Consider the following 19428-nt stretch of genomic DNA (forward strand, 5'->3'; position numbering starts at 1 on the left):
GATATGAGCTTGACTGATTGTGGTGTGGAAAATTGTGCACTAATGTGTTTGATTGTATTAATGAAAAACGTTGCAAAGTCGTCAGCTATTAGAGATGAAGCAGGAGAGGGAGGAGGAGGACAAAGAAGTGAGGAAAATGTTTTAAAAAGCATGCGAGAGATGAATTGTTTGTTTTGTTATGGTAGTATGTCCTTTTAGCAGAGGAGACATTAGCAGAGAAAGAAGATAGGAGTGACTGATACACAATAAGATCAGTAGTATTTTTGGACTTGCGCCACACCCTTTCAGAAGCTCTAAGCTTAGAACGGTGTTCATGTAGAACATAAGATAACCAAGGGGCAGAAGGGTGTTACGGGCTGGCCTGGAAGATAAGGGGCAAACAGTGTCTAAACTAGATGTAAGAGTGGAGCAGAAAGTATCAGTAGCACTGTTTGCATCAAAAGATGCTAACAGTTTAGGGGAAGGAAGTGAAGATGAAACCACATCTGATAGCCGGGAGGGTTACGCTGAAAGATGACATGTGGAAGTGTTTGTGTTGTGTCAGGGACCATGTTGAGGTTAAGAGTGAGGAGGAAGTGATCCGAGGTGTGCAGTGGAGTAACCAGAACATGATCAGTGAAGCAGCGTTGTGTGTAAATAAGCTCCAGTTGGTTGCCTGATTTGTGAGTATCAGTAGCTGACACTCGGTTGAGATCGAAAGAGGTAAGCAGAGTGTGGATGCATGAAATGAACATATGTGATGCTGAATGCGATGACTGTCAAATGCATGAATGTAAAAAATAAATAAAAAAAATAAACCCTTCTGTACTTGAGAGCAAATCTGAATCTGGACTAACATGTGTCATTCTGCACCAAAAACAACTGAAAGATAGAATTTGTTTGCATTCTGAACGTGGCTTGTGCATACTCATGAAAAATACCCTAGCAACCACCCATCACCCAAGCAACTGCTTAGTAACAATTACACATTTAAATATATTAATTATGAATGACTGTATTACAAGTTATCAATTATAAGAACAGAAGCTCATCATAGTCCTGTGAAAAAAAAAAAAATACTACTCAACACAAAATTTCACAGAAAAAAACTAAGAAATCAACACAAGATTTCCTAGGTCCGTATTGTAGTAAAAACTGTATTAAATAAAGTAGTTTTTATGAATTAAATTAATTACACACACTATTTGATTAGTAAAATTTTACTTAACCATTCAAATGGAATCCTGAAAAAAAATTTTTAACAGAAAACACAGAATTTGGTAAAAATAAAAGAAAATTTGAGCAAAAATGTATAGTGCCCTAATTTTTTTTTTTTTTTTTTACTTTAATAAATTGTCATTTAAATATATACGTTTTCTGATTTTAATTAATTAGACATGCTTTTTGAATATTAAAATTTAGTTACAGAAATAGAGTCCAAAAAATATAAATAAATAAAAACATTGTATATATATATATATATATATATATATATATATATATATATATATATGTAAACATTTTAATTTCATATAACCAAAAAAAAAAAGAATTTAAAAAAAAAAAAAAACTGATTACATAGGGATCTATTCAACTAACTAAATAAATAAATAGAATAAAAAAAAACGTAGCACAGTGTTGCTTACAATAATGTAAACAAGAAAAGGCATTCACAAGCTATTGAACTTACACAACGTGACAGTGACTGTAAAATCCTTGGACTGAATGATTGAATCATAATCTATTTGAATTCATACCTCTGTGCTTTGGATTTCTCCTTCTCCCATTCATTGAGCAGATTGGGAACCACCAGCTCTGAACTGTCGTCCTTGTTCAGAGACCACAGATCTTTATTCTCTAGTGGAGATTTATAGCCTTTGATCGCCATGCTGAAGAACAGAAACAAATATACGTCTCTGAAACATCTTAAAACAACACTAATGTTGGAACTGAACAGTCATTCTGCTTTTTATTTTAGTAGTTCATGTTGAATTAAAGGGACGGTTCACTCAAAAATGATAATTCAGTTATCATTTACTCATGTTGTTCCAAACCTGTATGACTTTCTGTCCTATACAGAACACAAATAAGCAGATAGTATGAAGAATTGGTGCCAACACTAAGAAATCACTGAAAATATCTTCTATTATGTTTCAGAGAAGGAGGAAGGTGATATAGGTTTAGAAAGTTAGATAGTTTTGGTCAACTATCCCTTTAAATCAGGGTAAACCCAGGGAACAAGTTTAGGTTTTAAAAACACTGTGGGAGCATTGGTTTGAATTGTTTCTAAAAAAGTATACATTTTCTTAATGCTGTTTAAAGGTTAAAAAAACCCTTCTTATAACATTTGAGTAAAAATGAAATCATAAGGACGTTCTGAGAATGTTTTCTTTCAGCGTTATGAGAATATAAATCAAATGGTCAGTGTTCGTTAAGTCATGAGAATGAGAAACAGAAACTGTTAATACTTCATTTACTCACCTAGTAAACCACCAAAAGGTCATTTTGGAGATGAACCCAGCAGTCGTTTCTGGACATACATTCTGAAAATCAGATGAAAACAGTTTAGTTTGCTGCTCTGACCTTTCCATGACCTTTCTAATGTTCAAAGGATTCAATCATCCACAGTTTGTGGCACTAAATTATTGTTTTATTCAATCTTGTGTTATGAAAGCATGATGGTTACTGCTGGCCCTTGTATTGGATTTTGTCATTTTCCTTGCCTTTGAGTAGATAAAACACACACACACACTCTCTCTCTCTCTCACACACACACACACACACACACACACACTGACTTACAGGATCTGTGACCACAGTGGAGAAGTGAGGAGGCTTTTCATTGAAGCAGGACAGGATGAGTTGAAGCAGGGTGAGGCTGAAGTAAATGTAGAACGTCGTGAACCTCAGCTTGTCATTCTGAAAACAGAGAAAGATGCTTTATGAAGTAATCACAAGATCTCGACATGCCACATCACAAACGCCCCCAGCCCAGCTCTTTATGAGCTCACAGATCTGAGATATCTAGTTCTTATTTCATTTCACTGTCGGACTAAGCTTGTTCACATTTGTTCACATTCACCCCAAAGCCTCGCCATCAGACCCACTGTTTGTCAGGAATAGGACCAGGAAGTTTACATCAACTGACAAAGAGCTCACTTTTAGTTTTGCATCCTCATTAAGCGAACACCATCCAACAAATTTGACTTTTTTATTATCATCATATCTGGAAAATGTAAATGCACATCACTCACAAACAATACTAGAAGTATAAAAATAATTCTGAAAATATAACATGCAAAACATGCACAAACAATAAAGAATTAAAATAATATATCTGAAAAATGCATAATTTCACAACATGCACAGACAGTACTATATAACAGTAATAAATTAATATATCTTTAAAAAGAATCACATGCAAAACATGCACAGACAATATTATATATTTAAATTAATATATCTGAAAAATGCATAATACGTAACATGTATAAATAATAATAATAATATCATCATACATTTTTATGCATAATATTTGAGCGTTCCTGTAGAGAGCAAGGCATCTCATGGGTTTAATTTCCAGTAAATGCATGAAGTAAATAAATATAATTAAATGCAATGCAATTCACTTTATAAAAAAAGGATCTGTCAAATGCATAAAACTGATTCTTCAAAATTCAAAAACAGATGGCATTTGTCATAACCAGTAGCACGAATCACTTATTTGAGTTGGAAAACAGTATCAGCCTTGATCTATGTTTGTCTCTCTGTGAGTTAGGTAAGCCGTCTTGAAGCAGCTCTTAAGAACAACAGCAGCACTATTCTCTCAAATCAGTCATGGCCTTAACTGAACTCCTTCAGCGCCAAGAAAACGCTCAGCATGTAGGTCAAAAGAAATAAAACAGGAGGAAAAGTGCAGAAGGGGGAGAGAGTCCCACATTACTGAGAGATGACTGTGCTGGCAGAGCATTTATGTGGTTAGACTGAAATGAACGGATTCATACTAAAACATCTACTTCAAACCCACACACTAACCTCTGCCTGACTGGCATTCATGATTTTGGAGCGGAAAGGCACGATGGCACACAGAACTGAGAGTGTCCAAAATATGAAGAGCACACCGGATGACTGCACTCCTTTCAGCCTCTCGAACTGGATCAGGAACGTGGCTAACAACTAGAAGACAGCAGAGACACCCAGAGCTCATACACTATATACTATATATATATATATTATTAGGATATTTAATGGTGGAAAATTACATGACAAAACTCTATTTAGTTCAATTGCATTACACATTTTAGAAAATATAATCAGACTACTTTTAGATTACTCGTGAGCTAGCTCATTTATCACATTGATTTGGACAAAATGCACAAACAACATCAGTATTATTTTATGTTTTCTTTATATTTAATATATAATATTTGACCATTCCTGTAGAGCATGGCGTCTCAGATCATGAGCTCAAGTCCCAAGTTAATGCATGAAGTCATTAAATTATAAATAAATGATAAATCATTTTATTGAAGAATCGAAATCAGGTGGCATTTGTTATAACCGGCAGCAAGAATTGAAAAACAGCAGCTAGTGGAGTGACAGTGTGATTTTAGGTGAATTTTATCATAACACAAGACATAGTCAGGGTTATTATAGTCACTTAAACCATAACAATATATTTTTGTTACTTGAATTAAAATAAACATTAACTGGGAGTTAGTTTCCGAGCCAAAATTTCAACATGATTTGTTTTTTCATGACTTTTGTTCACTGTAATTAAGCAGACAGTTTTTTACCACTGTGCTTTTATAGAAGTGAACAGTAGTGCCTGAACTGCACAGATTCATAACACTATTCATGTGCCCCGTGTCCATGCTGCTGATGTGTTGATCTGCTGTTAGACATTCATCCAAATGATGAGAACGAGTCATTGTTCAATAAAGGCTTTTTCAGGACCAGAGAGAAAGTTTTGAGCTCTGAAAGCTCTTTGTACATTGCAAAAGATATTAAGATCTGCTTTTCTCACTCACCATCGACATGCCAAGTACTAGAGGAGTAATGAAGTATACTGGCGGTTTAAGCTGATTCTGGTTCATCTCATGAAATGTAGAGAACAGGTCTGTCCAGCATACGATCCACAAGATCAAGCCGAGAGCCTGCACACACACATATGATGAATCATTACAACCAGATAAAAGAGAACGGAACATACACAAGTGCTTGACATCTCCCACCGTTTTGATTCTGTTCAGTATAGACATCATGATGTAGCCTCTGTTGCTCATCTTGAGGTAGAGGATGTAGAAAGGAGCCGTCAGCCAGAGGAAGATGCAGGGAGTCCATGGCAGGACAGACAGCTGAAAGCATGCTGGGAGATCTGGAAGGTTTGTGTGCTTCGTGAAATTAGAGTCCTGAGAAAAGAGAAACACCAACATGAACACAAGACTGCACATGTACAGCAGCACGAAGAACAGTTAGTGGATGCACTGAACGGACTCTTAAGACATGCAGCGAAATACTGAACCTTAATCATGAAACTGAACTATTTTCAGGCCTAAAATCAGAATTTCACTTTTTCTTTCATTTAACTGCAAAATATTATTAGCTATCCAACCTTTTATAGAACTGTGTATCATCGGCATAGGAGTGGTAGGACATTTCTTAAAAATGGCACCCAAGGGAAGCATGTTAAGCGAAAAAAGAAGAGGGCCTAAAATGGATCCTTGGGGCACACCGCATGACAAAGGAGTTGACGAAGAAGAAAACTTCCCAATGCTCACTGAGAAGCTTCTGTCTTTAAATAAGAGGTCAACCACTGCAGAGCGACCCTGTGAATACCCACCAACTTTTCCAACCGATGTAACAGAATACTATGATCAATTGTATCGAAAGCCGCACTTAAAACCAACAAAATAAGAACCGCATGTGAACCAGTATCAAACACTTGCCAAAGGTCATCGCTTACTTTCAACAATGCAGTTTCTGATCTAAAACCCAAATGAAAAGTATCTAAAACATTGGACATACTGATATAGGAATTCAACTGACAATAAACAACTCTCGCTAATAGCTTTGAGATAAAAAGCAACTTAGACATAGGTCTGAAGTTACTGAGGATAGATGATCAATTAATTAATCATAGAAGATCCCCTACTGTATGTTTAATTTTTTTTTTTTTTTAAATGATGATTAAAAAATGATCAATTACATTAGAACTCACACTTATTCAGAAATATGAATATGTAGGAATATTTTTCCAAATTATAATAAAAATGGATATTGCATTAGAATTCATAAGAATTGAAATATGAATATGTACGAATATTTTTCTAAATTATGACAAAAAATCTAAACTACATTAGAATTCACAATATTTTAAGAAATATAAATATTTGAAGTGACGTGACATGGTGGTGACCAATACTCAGAATTCGTGCTCTGCATTTAACTCATCATGCGCGCACACACACACACACACACACCTGGAGCAGTGTTCATCATTTATGCTGTGGCGCCTGGGGAGCAGTTAGGGCTTCGGTGTCTTGCTCAAGGACACCTCAGTTGTGGTATTGCCGGCCCGAGACTCGAACCCACAACCCTAGGGTTAGGAGTCAAACTCTCTAACCACTAGGCAACGACTTCCCTAAAAATGATATAGTCTAAATAACAGAGAATTGTTTACTCCAAAACACCTTGCATAAGATTTTGACAACCACCAGTTGCCCAATATTCCAATATTGCCCAATGTCACCACAGAGACTCCAATGTGGCAGTCATCGCTATAAAAAAGCTGCAGACAACATCTCCAGAAAGCTGTATTCTCTTATCAAAGATGCGTGTTTGTGTTCCCTTCTCTCGTTTCTAATTGCAGTGATGCTTTTGAGTCTCAGAGCCTCTGCTTTGGCAAGATCACGGAAGTCTCAACGAGAGATGTACAGTGCTCAAGACAGAGGAAATAAATCAAGGCTCGATAATGCAGACAAGGCTTGCAGCGTCACTTCCATCTCCTGTAATGTTCAGGGGGTTTTTCTGATCCGAGAGATGCCAGCCGTTGCTCTCACAGGATGCAGTCTGCGGTCTGAAGGGAAGATACCTCTCGGTTATGAGGTCAAATGCACAAATCTGTTCAACAATAGATCATTTCTGCGCAACTTCAGGTCTTTAAACACAAGGTGAAGACCAGGATGAGAAAAGCAGCTCCCTGCTCTTTCCGCCACTGAATAACAAAAACTTTTTTTTACTTTTTATCTCAGAATTGTGAGATATAAACTTGCAGTTGAGAGTTAAGTGCAATCCTGAGAAAGAAAAAAAATAAAAATAAAACTTTGACTTTTTTAGTTTATATCTCAGAATAAAGCAATAACCTAGTGAAGCCATGGTTTACAGTGAATTTATAACAGTAAATATTAAGGTTATAAAACCTCCTTATCTGTTCTAAATTCAGTGTAAACCACGGCTTCGCTGGGTTATTGCTTTATAAAACATTATTCCATACAAGTTGTAATGTTTCACAAAATAAAACAGAGCAAATAAATTGTAATGATGTTAATAAAAACAGTATTCTTCCACCAAACAATGTAGCTCCTCAGAATCAGTTGTGGTTGTAACAAAGTGGTTGCCGAGCAACACACAGAAGTAAACAAAGGTGTTTGTTACTTTGTAGATTTATCTAAACCAGCATCAAACACCGCTCGACCAATCAGAATCAAGGAGCGGAACTCTTTGTTTTATAATTCAGACTTTATGATTTTATAAGAAAAAATAAAACATGATTACAAGAAAAAGAAAAATCAGGATTGTGAGATAAAAGTTGCAATTAACTTTGTTTTCCTTTTTTTTTTCAGTGGCAGAAACAGGCTTCCATAAAACTGTTCTCATTATGTTATTTTATTACCATGCAGTCTTTTCGTCAGCTTGTGTTCTTTCAGTCAGCACAGGTTTTATCTTTCGTTTTGGAGCTGATGGATCATAGGCCTCTGATCTGAGCAGTTTTTGAGTGAAAAGGCATTTATTGTGGATAATGTTGGCAATGTTCTCACAAAAACTGAGGAGCATGTGCTCAGATCATTCCAGCTCCTAAAATATAACACAAACCCTAAGCTAACTGAGAGAAAACAGTTGACAGAGACTGAACACAAGTTTTGGTCATAATGTAGCATAATAAGAAATTTACAAGCAATATAAGCAGGACATTTTTTTATTTTGAACACCACAACAGTAACAATCCCAAAAATAACAAAAATGGTTGGGAAAGTTATTTTAGCCTGTGTGAGCAAAGTCAGTAATTTTTAGTCCAATGTGATAACATTAACTAGCATTTTCAGGAAATAGGAACTCCTCTTTGGGTCAAAATGACATTATTTCTCTTCAGGCCCTTCCAAACCCATACTGCTTTCTTTCTACGGTGGAGCTCAAAAGATAAAACATATCGTCCATGCAATAAATCAATAGACAAAGCAATAGACAATAAATCAATAGACAAAGCTTAAAAAAGGATGCAAAAACATTGTAAAAAAAAAAAAAAAAAACATCATACAATGATGCATAGACATCGGAGGGAATAAATGAGGGTGGGTCCTCCTGCAGAAAGAAATGTGCCATTCCCAGTATTACCTGTGGGCTTTTATAGCCTAAAACAATTACCACATACCTGACAAGGTTTCCCAAAAAGTAACACAGCAACAAAAGCCTAGTAATTAAGCCAAGCAGGTTCTGCAGGTTCTTGACGGGCTCTGACTGTGTCCTGTCTTCAAATCACATGCATTTCTTACAAACTCACAAATTCATTGAGTTTCTCTCTCTGTCTCCCTTTAGTCATGTTAATGTACTTCATACACATTGCTCCATGCATATGCATTTAAAATAGATTCACCTTCCTCTGCTTCTCTTAATGTTGACATCAGACTCACGCTTTCCACAAAATACAGCACACATCTTCCTCGTGAAGATCAATATTCAGTTACAAAGGAAACCTTTAAAAAAATGAATTATCAAGCACCCAGCTAACAGGGATCATTCTCACACTGTTTGTTGAATGTTAAGACATGAAGTAATGTTTATGAAATATTTGTCACGGTTTTACGCTGCCTGAAGGAATACGGAGTCGCGGATAAACGAAATAAGGATTTTAATATATCCAACACAGGGGATATCCAACATGGAGCACAGAGGTAGACACACGTAAGTAGCAAGTGAGCACAAGTGAGTAGCTAGTGAGTCACAAGTGAGAAGACCCGACCAAACAGAACTGAAGGACAAGGCTTATGTGCAACAGATAATTGGGGAAACACAGGTGGATGGAATCATTAACTTAACAGGGACATGGAACACATGAGGAAGATAATGGACACACCTGGGAACTAATCAAACACGGAAAGACAGAAACTGGGTCACGGGCAAAAACACATTAAATGAGTCCAGGTGTGTGACAGTACTCCCCCCTCCCGGTAGGTGCGTCCTCGCACCGTAGAAACAACAGGGGGAGGCGTAGGTGGGAACTTGGGAGGAGGTTCCGGTGGAGGACGGACTTCCAGGAGGGGGCCAGCAGACAGGGACCACAGAAGGAGGAGCCAGGGAGGAGACGACGGAGGGAGGAGCCAGGGAGGAGACAGGAGCAGGAGGAGCCAGATGGTCCACCAGAGACCAGCCAGGACGGAGATCCAAGGTGGAGTCGACGGCGGGAGGAGCCATGGTGAAGGAAGGGTCGACGACACCAGGGGGCCGACAGGCGGAGACTGCACCGGTGGGTGAGGAGCCCAAGATGGAGCAGCACAGCCGCAGAGCCAGGGTGACGTCGAGGATCCGGAGGGCCTAGGTGGAGCTGAAGGCTCAGGCGACCAAGGCAGAGGCGGGGTCCTGGCAGACCGCTGTGGAGCCGGAGTGACCGAGGATGGAGGTGGAACTGGAGGGAAGGAGGAGCCTGACAGAGCCGGAGGGATGGAGTGACGAGGTGGAACCAGAGGAGTGGAGTCCCGAGGCGGCGGATGGTCGACGACTGACCAAGGTGGAGCCGGAGGGACGAGGGAGCCCGGTGGAGCAGGTGGGATGACAGGCCACGGTGGAGACGAGGGAGCTAAGAGCCAAGGCGGAGCCGCTGGGTCGAAGGACCGAGGAGGAGTCCAGGGCTCGGAGGCTGGAGGCGGAGACAGGGCCTTAACACGCCAAGGCGGAGCTGGAGACTGGCAGTCCAGCGGCGAACCACCGCGCCCCGATGGCGCGGACTGAGGGTGAGCTGCGGGACTGACTGGCACCAGCAGGGATGACGAGGAACTGGCTGGTCTAGGAGGAGGAGAGAGGAGAAGGGTGGGAGGAAGGACAGGAGGATCAGGACTGGACGGAACCAGCGAAAGAGGAGGAGTAGAGGGACCAGCAGGTTTGGGAGGAGGCGGGAGAGGGAGGCTGGGAGGGAATACAGGAGACACAGAAGATTCAGGGCTGGGCGGAACCAGCGGTGAAACAGAAAAATCATGGCTGGGCGGAACCAGCGGAGACACAGAAAATTCAGAGCTGGGCGGAACCAGCGGAGACACAGAAGATTCAGAGCTGGGCGGAACCCGCGGAGACACAGAAGATTCAGAGCTGGGCGGAACCAGCGGAGACACAGAAAATTCAGAGCTGGGCGGAACCAGCGGAGACACAGAAGATTCAGGGCTGGGCGGAACCAGCGGAGAAACAGGAAACTCAGGGCTGGGCGGAACCAGCGGAGAAACAGGAAACTCAGGGCTGGGCGGAACCAGCGGAGACACAGGAAACTCAGGGCTGGGCAGAACCAGCGGAGAAACAGAAAATTCAGGGCTGGGCGGAACCAGCGGAGAAACAGAAAACTCAGGGCTGGGCGGAACCAGCGGAGAAACAGAAGATTCAGAGCTGGGTGGAACCAGCGGAAATGGAGCAGAGGAAATGACTGGAGGAGGTAGGAGTGGGAGACTGAGAGGGTATACAGGAGAATCAGGGCTGGACGGAACCAGCGGGGAAACAGGAATATTAGGGATTACCTCCGTAGACCAGTCCATCAGATCCAGAACTTGCTCCATATGACTTTCAGAGACTGCATATAGCTCACCCTCAGTCGCAGGAGTGTGGGCAGGGCTTTCCTCCACGCCCTCGATCTCCACGAGGACTCCCACGATGCACGGTGTTGCCGGCTCACACACCTGGTCAGTCGCGCTCTCGAGATCCGGCTCCCTGTCAGTGGATGGCTCGGGCTCTGCGGCTGCGGTGGGCTCTGGCTCCGTGCGGCGTGATGGTGGCTGGCTGGTCTCTGGGTCGGGAGTGGGGCTGGCGAGGTCCTCTATGGGGCAGATGGTGAGAGATGAGCCATTTCTCGCCAGAGTCCACTCCACGAATGCGGCGAAATCCTCTCGAGGACCATCTTCGGACGACAACGCTCTGCATTTGGAGTTCAGGCTGGTGTTGTAGAAGGTGCAGAGCGCGCCGTCCGGGTAGCTGGTGGCATTAGCTAATAGGAAAAACTGTCTGGTATGGTCCTCGAGAGAACGCCCTTCCTGCTTCAGCAGGAGGATGAGGAATTCGGGACGATAGAGGGGATCCATAGACACTAAGAAAAGAAAAGACTGTGAAAAAACAAAAGCAAAACGGAGGGAAGAACACGCAGTTTTCTATTTTCTTCTTATGGTCGGGTCTTCTGTCACGGTTTTACGCTGCCTGAAGGAATACGGAGTCGCGGATAAACGAAATAAGGATTTTAATATATCCAACACAGGGGATATCCAACATGGAGCACAGAGGTAGACACACGTAAGTAGCAAGTGAGCACAAGTGAGTAGCTAGTGAGTCACAAGTGAGAAGACCCGACCAAACAGAACTGAAGGACAAGGCTTATGTGCAACAGATAATTGGGGAAACACAGGTGGATGGAATCATTAACTTAACAGGGACATGGAACACATGAGGAAGATAATGGACACACCTGGGAACTAATCAAACACGGAAAGACAGAAACTGGGTCACGGGCAAAAACACATTAAATGAGTCCAGGTGTGTGACAATATTATCATTATTTGAAATAATTTCTCAAAAGAGAAAAAAAATTCTTAGAACATTTCAAATGAACGTTCAAATAACATTATATTTTGGGTGAAAATAAAGTTAGCAGAATGCTGTGAGAAACAAGTTAACATCTCGCAATCCTGAATTCTTTCTATGAATTGCACGCTTATTTCTCACAATTTTAAGCTCAGACATAAGACATAAACTCATAATTAGAGAAGAGAAAAGAGAAAGCCTATATACAATTCCAATAAATAAAGATGCAACTCTGAAGGAAAAAGTCAGAATTGAAAGAAATAAAGAAGTTGCAATTGCTTGATTTATTTTTTGAAAAATACCAGTTTGCATCGTAGCGTAACAGACTGTGTTTGTATGTTTGAAACCTGGGTGGATGACATCGGAAATTACAATCTCACGTAAAAAATCAGCTTGACTGACAATGGAGCTTTTTTTACCGTGAAATTTGGCTGAAATGTGTGTCAATCAGTGCACTACATACGGTTTCATGACGCTTTGCTCAGAATACATGTAGCACAATCGTATTCTCACGTTTGGGGTTCATGTATAGAATGTAACTAGGGCTGGGATAAACGATTATTTTTTAAACGATTAATCTAGCGATTATTTGTTCAATGCATCATCGTCATTGACATCATCGATGACCTCGATGCGTTGTCCCAGCCCTAAATGTAACATAACTGTATATGAACACAGATTTCTATGAAAAGAACGATTTTAAAAACCGACAAAAAGTTGGTATATCAACAAACTGAGCAGAGATCAGACAGACTTTCCCTGAACCCTCAGTAAGATCAACACAGCTGCTGTTCCTCTCTGTCTGTCAGCATCTGTCTGTGTGTGTGTGTGTGTGTGTGTGTGTGTGTGTGTGCACTGGTTTGGTTGGTTTATGAGGACACAACTCAGGAAAATGACTCAGCTATTACAATAAGAAGATGTTTATGAGGACACTAGCTGTGCCCCACTAATTCTAAAGGCTTTAAAAACATACAAAATATATATACACACACACACACACTCACTCACCGGCCGCTTTATTAGGTACACCTGTTCAATTGCTTGGTAACACAAATTGCTAATCAGACAGTCACATGGCACTTAGGCGTCTAGATGTGATGAAGAAGACTTGCTGAAGTTCAGACCGAGCATCAGGATGAGAAAGAAAGAGGATTTCAGTGTGTCTGAACGTGGAATGGTTCAGTCGAGCAGAAGACGTCTCTGAACACACAACACACTCAACCCTGAAACAGATGAAGAGCAGTGTTTCTCTCGGGATGTGTTAAAGCGTGTCTGTTCTTCATGATCCAGACGGGTCGTGCTCACTTCTGTAGGAAGGTCACCTCTGTTCCTCACAATCAGTGAATTCAGCAAACCAGACGAGGAGCTTTCCTTCAGAGTTACATGTTCCACTCTTTTCTGAACCTCTGGAGGCACTGACATTACACTGCATGCATTAACTTGACCGTAGAGAAGCAGGACATCACAATCCACAGATGAACACAGATGAGCGTGACAGGAAAGATTGTGCAAGCATTTTTGTGTAACTATGTCTGGCAGCCTGGCCTTATAAAGAGATATGCGTTTGCATCATTTAAAGGCTGTGCATATACTATTTTAAGACAGCAATATGCAAGATAATAGCTATAATGCATATATATATATATATACTGTATGTAGTGCTTTTTAAGAGAAGAATCCTATTATAATACTATAAGAGAAATGTTTTAGAGAAATGTTTTAAACACTTTATGTAATATATACAGAATGTATGTTTATTTTAAGACCATAAAGTGCAAAAACAACACACACACACACACACACACACACACATATGTATAATAAGAAATATAAAAATTTAAAAATAAACCATATTTTTTCTTTATCAAAAGTCTAAATCTATTTTTTTCTTACACATTTCATAAGATTCTTATTAATTAATTAATTCATTCATAAATTAATTTATTTAAAGTTTTACCTTTATTTTGTTAATTACAAATCTAATGTATTATGAGATGCTAAGAGCAAGGTAACGTAAGGAAAAAAACTTGATTGCATGATTCTCTGAAACTAGTCTTATCATTCTCAGAAATCAAGACTTCAGGAATCAAGTGATTTTGTTGTCTTTCTAATAAACCTCCAAACACAGCCTCACCATGAATCCTTTAAAACTTCCACAGAAAGCGGTGTGTTTGCAGGAACAGGAGGGGTGAGATGGGAATGACACATGCGTTTCTGATAGAAAACCACCGAGCGCAGCACTGAGCTGAGCCCAACACAAAAGATTCGACCTTTAACGGGTTTTTCCTCTAAACCTGAAATCAGAGCAAACCAGGGCATCACTGATAAACACAGAGCAACCCAAACTAGTCTAGCCCTACATTCCTCAGACATGTGGGACAAACAGAGATATGGTGATGTTTGACTTGGTGAATGGTTTCCATGAACACGTATCTGTGTGTTTAGATAAAGGAAGTGAAACATGAGGAATCCTTGTAAATATTATACAGGAAGACCTTTTCTCAAAATCACTGTTGTCAATAAGACTGTATTTTAGTCACAAACGAGGAGTTTATTATTTAAATGTACAAATATTATAAATCCTTCGGTTTTAAAGATATAACTTTTGACCTAACAACTTTCTGACTCGGACAAAGTTTGATAAAGACTTGATCTAAAAAACACAACATATACTGAAATGAAAATGAAATTTAAACCTGGAAATAAACTAACAAATAATAATCATAAAGGTTTGTTATTTTAAATAAGGGAGAAATGATCTCAGACTTTAAATTACATTTAGTTTCATTTACAACTTAGAAAAATAATTTTTACACTGTATTTCTGTCAAAAGCTGATTTGTGACATTATGGTTATTATAGTTAAAAATAAATAAATAAATAAATAAATAAAATAGTAAATAACAATAAATATTATATTATTATTTTTTTAACTTGTTTTAATACATCTAGTTGTCAAATGAATGGTTCTCATTATCATTTAGTTTACCTTAAATAAATAACTTTATACATTATTAATAAATAAATAAAACCAAAATAAAAATTTAGAAAAACTATATAGACATAAAAAATAAAAATGACAAAATCACAACAAAATTGCTAAAACTAACAAAATGAAAATGAAAAACTGTTATAAATATTGAAATTAATTTTTCAGGTCCAATTTCTCACACATTGTTATGCTGCTAATTTGTAATAAAAGTGCATGAGATAAGACGGGAATGCATTGGTTCTCAGACGTTCCTCTCCAGGTTCATAAAATCAGAAGTTATTACGTCCCGTGGTTTACTGAGGAAAACCAGAATCATTCTCTGAAAGGTGTCTTCACGCCAAAAGTGTCTCAATCAGAATGATGGTTTTTCCTCACTGCATTTGACGTTTGATCAAACCAGTGTCTAATATTAAACGACACACTTCGCTTCAGAGCTCAACAGTCTCTCATGCATTTATTTTTCCATGCTGTGGAGCAAAACAGGAGGTGCTGTTCGGACGTGTTTGTTATGCTTTGTGTATTTCTGATCATAATATCTGGTATGATCTGACCTGCCCTCGTCCTGCAGGGTGTCAGACAAACACAGACTTCTCTACTGAGCGCAGTAATGGGACACAGACGGACGGAGGCTCTGGGAAAACTCTGGCCACTGGAAAGTACAACAAATACATGTTTTCTGTTTTCATTTGCTCCATTGTATTAGAAACACTAGTTTTATTGAATTGAATGCTATATAACACGGAGTACAGTGTTATAAATGTATATTAATTTATATATTTATAATGATATAAACTGGACAAACTTTTACTCTTTCTGATAATATTAACAATGTTTCATAATGTTTTTATATCTGTATTTTTATAGTTATATTTGGATGCATTTATATTTTTATACAAAAGTAATTTAAATTGTGCCTGCTAATTAATTAATTAATTTAGTTGGTTAGTCACCAAAAATCTAAACTCTTATATTTCAAAGAAGCCATAGCAAGAGTTTTATTTTTTTATAATAATACATTATTATTATTATTATTATTATTATTATTTTACCATTTAACATTTACTATTAATGTTTTAATTTATTATTATTATTTAAGCTTTATTATAAATATTTAAATTTAAAAATTATTATTATTATTTAATTATATATAGATAGATAGATCAACACTTTTCTTTCACTGTAAAAACACAGTTGCATTCTCACAATGTCATACAGTGATCTAAAAAAAAAAAGAAAAACACATAAAGAGAAAAAGCAGGGTTAATAATGACCTCGAGCGGTTAATGGCTTCACGCTGTCAGCTGCAAACGATCGCACACGCTGATAATACTGCATATAATAAACCATATACATCTGCAAACACGCTCCGATCAGACAATAAGTATTAAACTGTATTATTAGACATCAAGCTTTTTAGATGTTGGCCATTAAGAACCCATATCGCTTTACCTCTAATGCACTCGTAGTGTTTAGTTCATCCCCACTGGTTTATTAAAGCATGCTCAGAGGAAATACTGACGCAATCATGGGCTGTATTCATGCACACAATAACTGTACATACATACGAGTGTTTTTAACAGGCATATAACACATCAATCTAAAAATGCATTCTGACTTCAATATGAAGTGTGACACGAGAAACAACTTTTGCTTTCCAAACATAGCTTAGAGTACCGTGTTTCCTTCCCGAGTTATCATAAGACACGGGTGATGAGGAAACCTGCACGAGGGGGATTTCACACTGCTTTAATGAAGAAGCGAAACCTAGAAAGATATATTTATAGACACAGGTTCTCCCGTTTCCATTGTTAGATGCGGTTATCTGGAAATATGTGGTCTTGTAAGGGCACAAATAATAAATGGCACATGTGTTCAAAAGCATCATCTAGTTACACTTCGTTTCTGCTCAGTGCATGAGGAACGGTCTGTTTATAGCTAACACTTCGGCCCAAAGCCATTATACGTGTTGCTACACGTCGCATTACTACATCAGGTTTTACTTCACTAGAAAGTAAACACGAGTTTGGGTCAGGACACTGTTATGATTCAGAGCTGAATGGACATGTTTGAGTCTTTCTGGAATGTTTCAGTAATATCTGTGCATACATGGACAGACAAACTGCTTTTTATTTCATTTCAGATACTGAGATTTCAATCGATGTCTTGGAGTCTGCCGTTACCTTACACGACCCACGGCTTCTGAGCAGAATCAAACGAGCTGAAAGCATCCAGACATCAGCGTCTCAATCTCTACAGCTACAGACAACACAGACTGTCACACAGGATTCATAAACACAGCTGCATGCTAAATAATAATAATGCTGAAAGTGTCTAATATGACTGTGTGCTGAGGAAACACATCACAATGACTGATGCATATCTCAGTAAGTGATGACCGTATCACACTACCTCTGTAATACACACCTTAGATGAGGATAGTAGTATTGGTGGACTCAAATCGATGGCTTAATAGCAACAATAACGTGATTAAATCTATGATACATATTCTCCTTTATCTCAAAACAGCGGGTTTCAAGAACACTACGATCTAATCACTTAATATTGTGATTTAAACCTAAGAAATAAAGCTTGGAAATTAAATGTGACTTTACAAGAAAGGGGAAGTTACAGAACTGAAAATATAATTTAAAAAAATATATATTCTGTTGTGTTGCATTAAATGCAAAATAATTTCACAACATTAGCCTCAAGCTTCCTCTGTCTGTCCAGACCAGTTCAGCCACAGGAAACTGATTCTTGAGACGACGATAATTCAATAGATCTGGTGTCTTCTTGAAAAAATATTCTATATATATATATATATATATATATATATATATATATATATTTTTTTTTTTTTTTTAAATGTGGCATATTAATGATATTGATAATAATAATATATGGTAACTTTTTGTGTAATGCATGAATGCATAATTTTATTAATAACTGTAATTAAAGTTAAAATGCAATATACTTTTTGCAAAAATCTTGTTATATTTTAAATTGGTTGTGTGTTGTGTTTATATTTTTTTCATACAATGCATTAGGCTATATGACATAATTCATGCATTAAAAATAGTGTTTATTGCATTGTATATAAAAGCTGCAAGTATACTTTTTAATGTTATTATCACATTAAAGTTGTTATAAAAAGTAATGGGGAAGAAAAATATTTTTCATATTGCTCCAGGTCTGTTAAAACTTCTTGCTCGAATATTTGACATGACTTTTTATCTCATAGTAGATTGCAGTAAAGACACACATTTTGTGAGAAGCAAAGGTTGCAGCAGCACGAATGAAAACCTCGATGAATCCAAGAGAAGCCTTGAGTTCTGCAATGGTGTGTCCTGTTATGACCCAGGACTCAGTGATCAGAGGCGAACATGTTCAGTTCAGTGAATCACTGAGCTGCTGACTCTGTGAACCGATTCACTTCAGTCATTCGTAAGCAATGCTGTGAACCAGTTCATTCAAATGATTCAACTCTGAAAAATGATTCATCATGATGACAACTTGCATGTTTCATCTTGCAACACAGTGAGGCAATGAATCTATGGCATGTGAAAGTTAACCCAAACATTAGCACTAGGGCTGAAACAATTAGATGGCATCATACAAGAGAAGACACAGACTCCTGACGCTGCAGTAAGCAGAGTTTAAATGAATATGTTGAAATTAATTTCCTCTCAATTAGAAAATAAACACACAACAAAAATTACAATGATGAGAAAACAGCAGTTAAGAAAGCATGTGATCATAGCGATGTGGATAAGCTTGCACCAGCTCTGCAATCGACTCGCTAGTGACGTCACGTTTATTTATATAGCGCTTTATATAATAGATTGATATAAAACACGCAGCTTTACAGTATTCTTTACAGTGTCAAGTCAGATTTCCAACTTGATTATCTGCTATAAAGCAGCTGTCTAGTGTGGAGCTAGCTAATGATATAATCATTTTATTAATGAATGCAAAAGTAATTACATAAATAATACTAAATAAAAATAATAGTTTGTTTTGCATAGATTAAAGCTTGATCTAGCTCAGGACTGTTTTGATAATCATAAGGTGAATGGAGAATGAGAAGGTTTCTGGCATCTCATTTTGTGCGCCCAATATTTGTATTGTAAAAAAGTATTAACTCAGAATTTTAACTAATTGTAAAAGCAGATTAATAGAACAAAGCCTACGGATTAACTGGTGAAATAATCAACGATTAGTCGATTAATCGTAGTATTAATCTCAAAATAAAGATTTGTTGCATACATCATTCATGGAACAGTTTTCCGAAACATTTTAGCTGGGTGTTCATCGAACTATAACTTTACGCTATTTCTGAATGTTTCTTAATGTTTTTTTTTTTTTTTAACTATTTGGGGTTGGTTATGTAAACATTAAGGGAACGTTCCATTT

General features: G+C 38.1%; 1 protein-coding gene and 1 long non-coding RNA gene across 2 annotated transcripts in view; one reads left to right on the top strand and one right to left on the bottom strand.

Moving 5' to 3' along the window:
* The window catches only part of LOC128013834 (ATP-binding cassette sub-family C member 3-like), a 50566-nt gene that overhangs the window by 30212 nt on the left and 926 nt on the right, over positions 1-19428 (bottom strand). The window contains exons 2-7 of the mRNA XM_052597020.1: positions 5214-5390; positions 5010-5135; positions 4015-4155; positions 2782-2898; positions 2461-2522; positions 1737-1868 (exon numbers count right to left, since the gene is read on the bottom strand). Of these exons, the coding sequence (XP_052452980.1) occupies positions 1737-1868; positions 2461-2522; positions 2782-2898; positions 4015-4155; positions 5010-5135; positions 5214-5390 (755 nt within the window). The remainder of the gene's footprint in view (positions 1-1736; positions 1869-2460; positions 2523-2781; positions 2899-4014; positions 4156-5009; positions 5136-5213; positions 5391-19428) is intronic.
* LOC128013870 (uncharacterized) lies at positions 228-19375 on the top strand. The gene is made up of 2 exons (XR_008183444.1): positions 228-702; positions 17156-19375. It is a non-coding gene; the product is annotated as an uncharacterized LOC128013870 (long non-coding RNA).

This window comes from Carassius gibelio, chromosome B25 (genome assembly GCF_023724105.1).
Source record: "Carassius gibelio isolate Cgi1373 ecotype wild population from Czech Republic chromosome B25, carGib1.2-hapl.c, whole genome shotgun sequence".
Classification (NCBI taxonomy): domain Eukaryota; kingdom Metazoa; phylum Chordata; class Actinopteri; order Cypriniformes; family Cyprinidae; genus Carassius; species Carassius gibelio.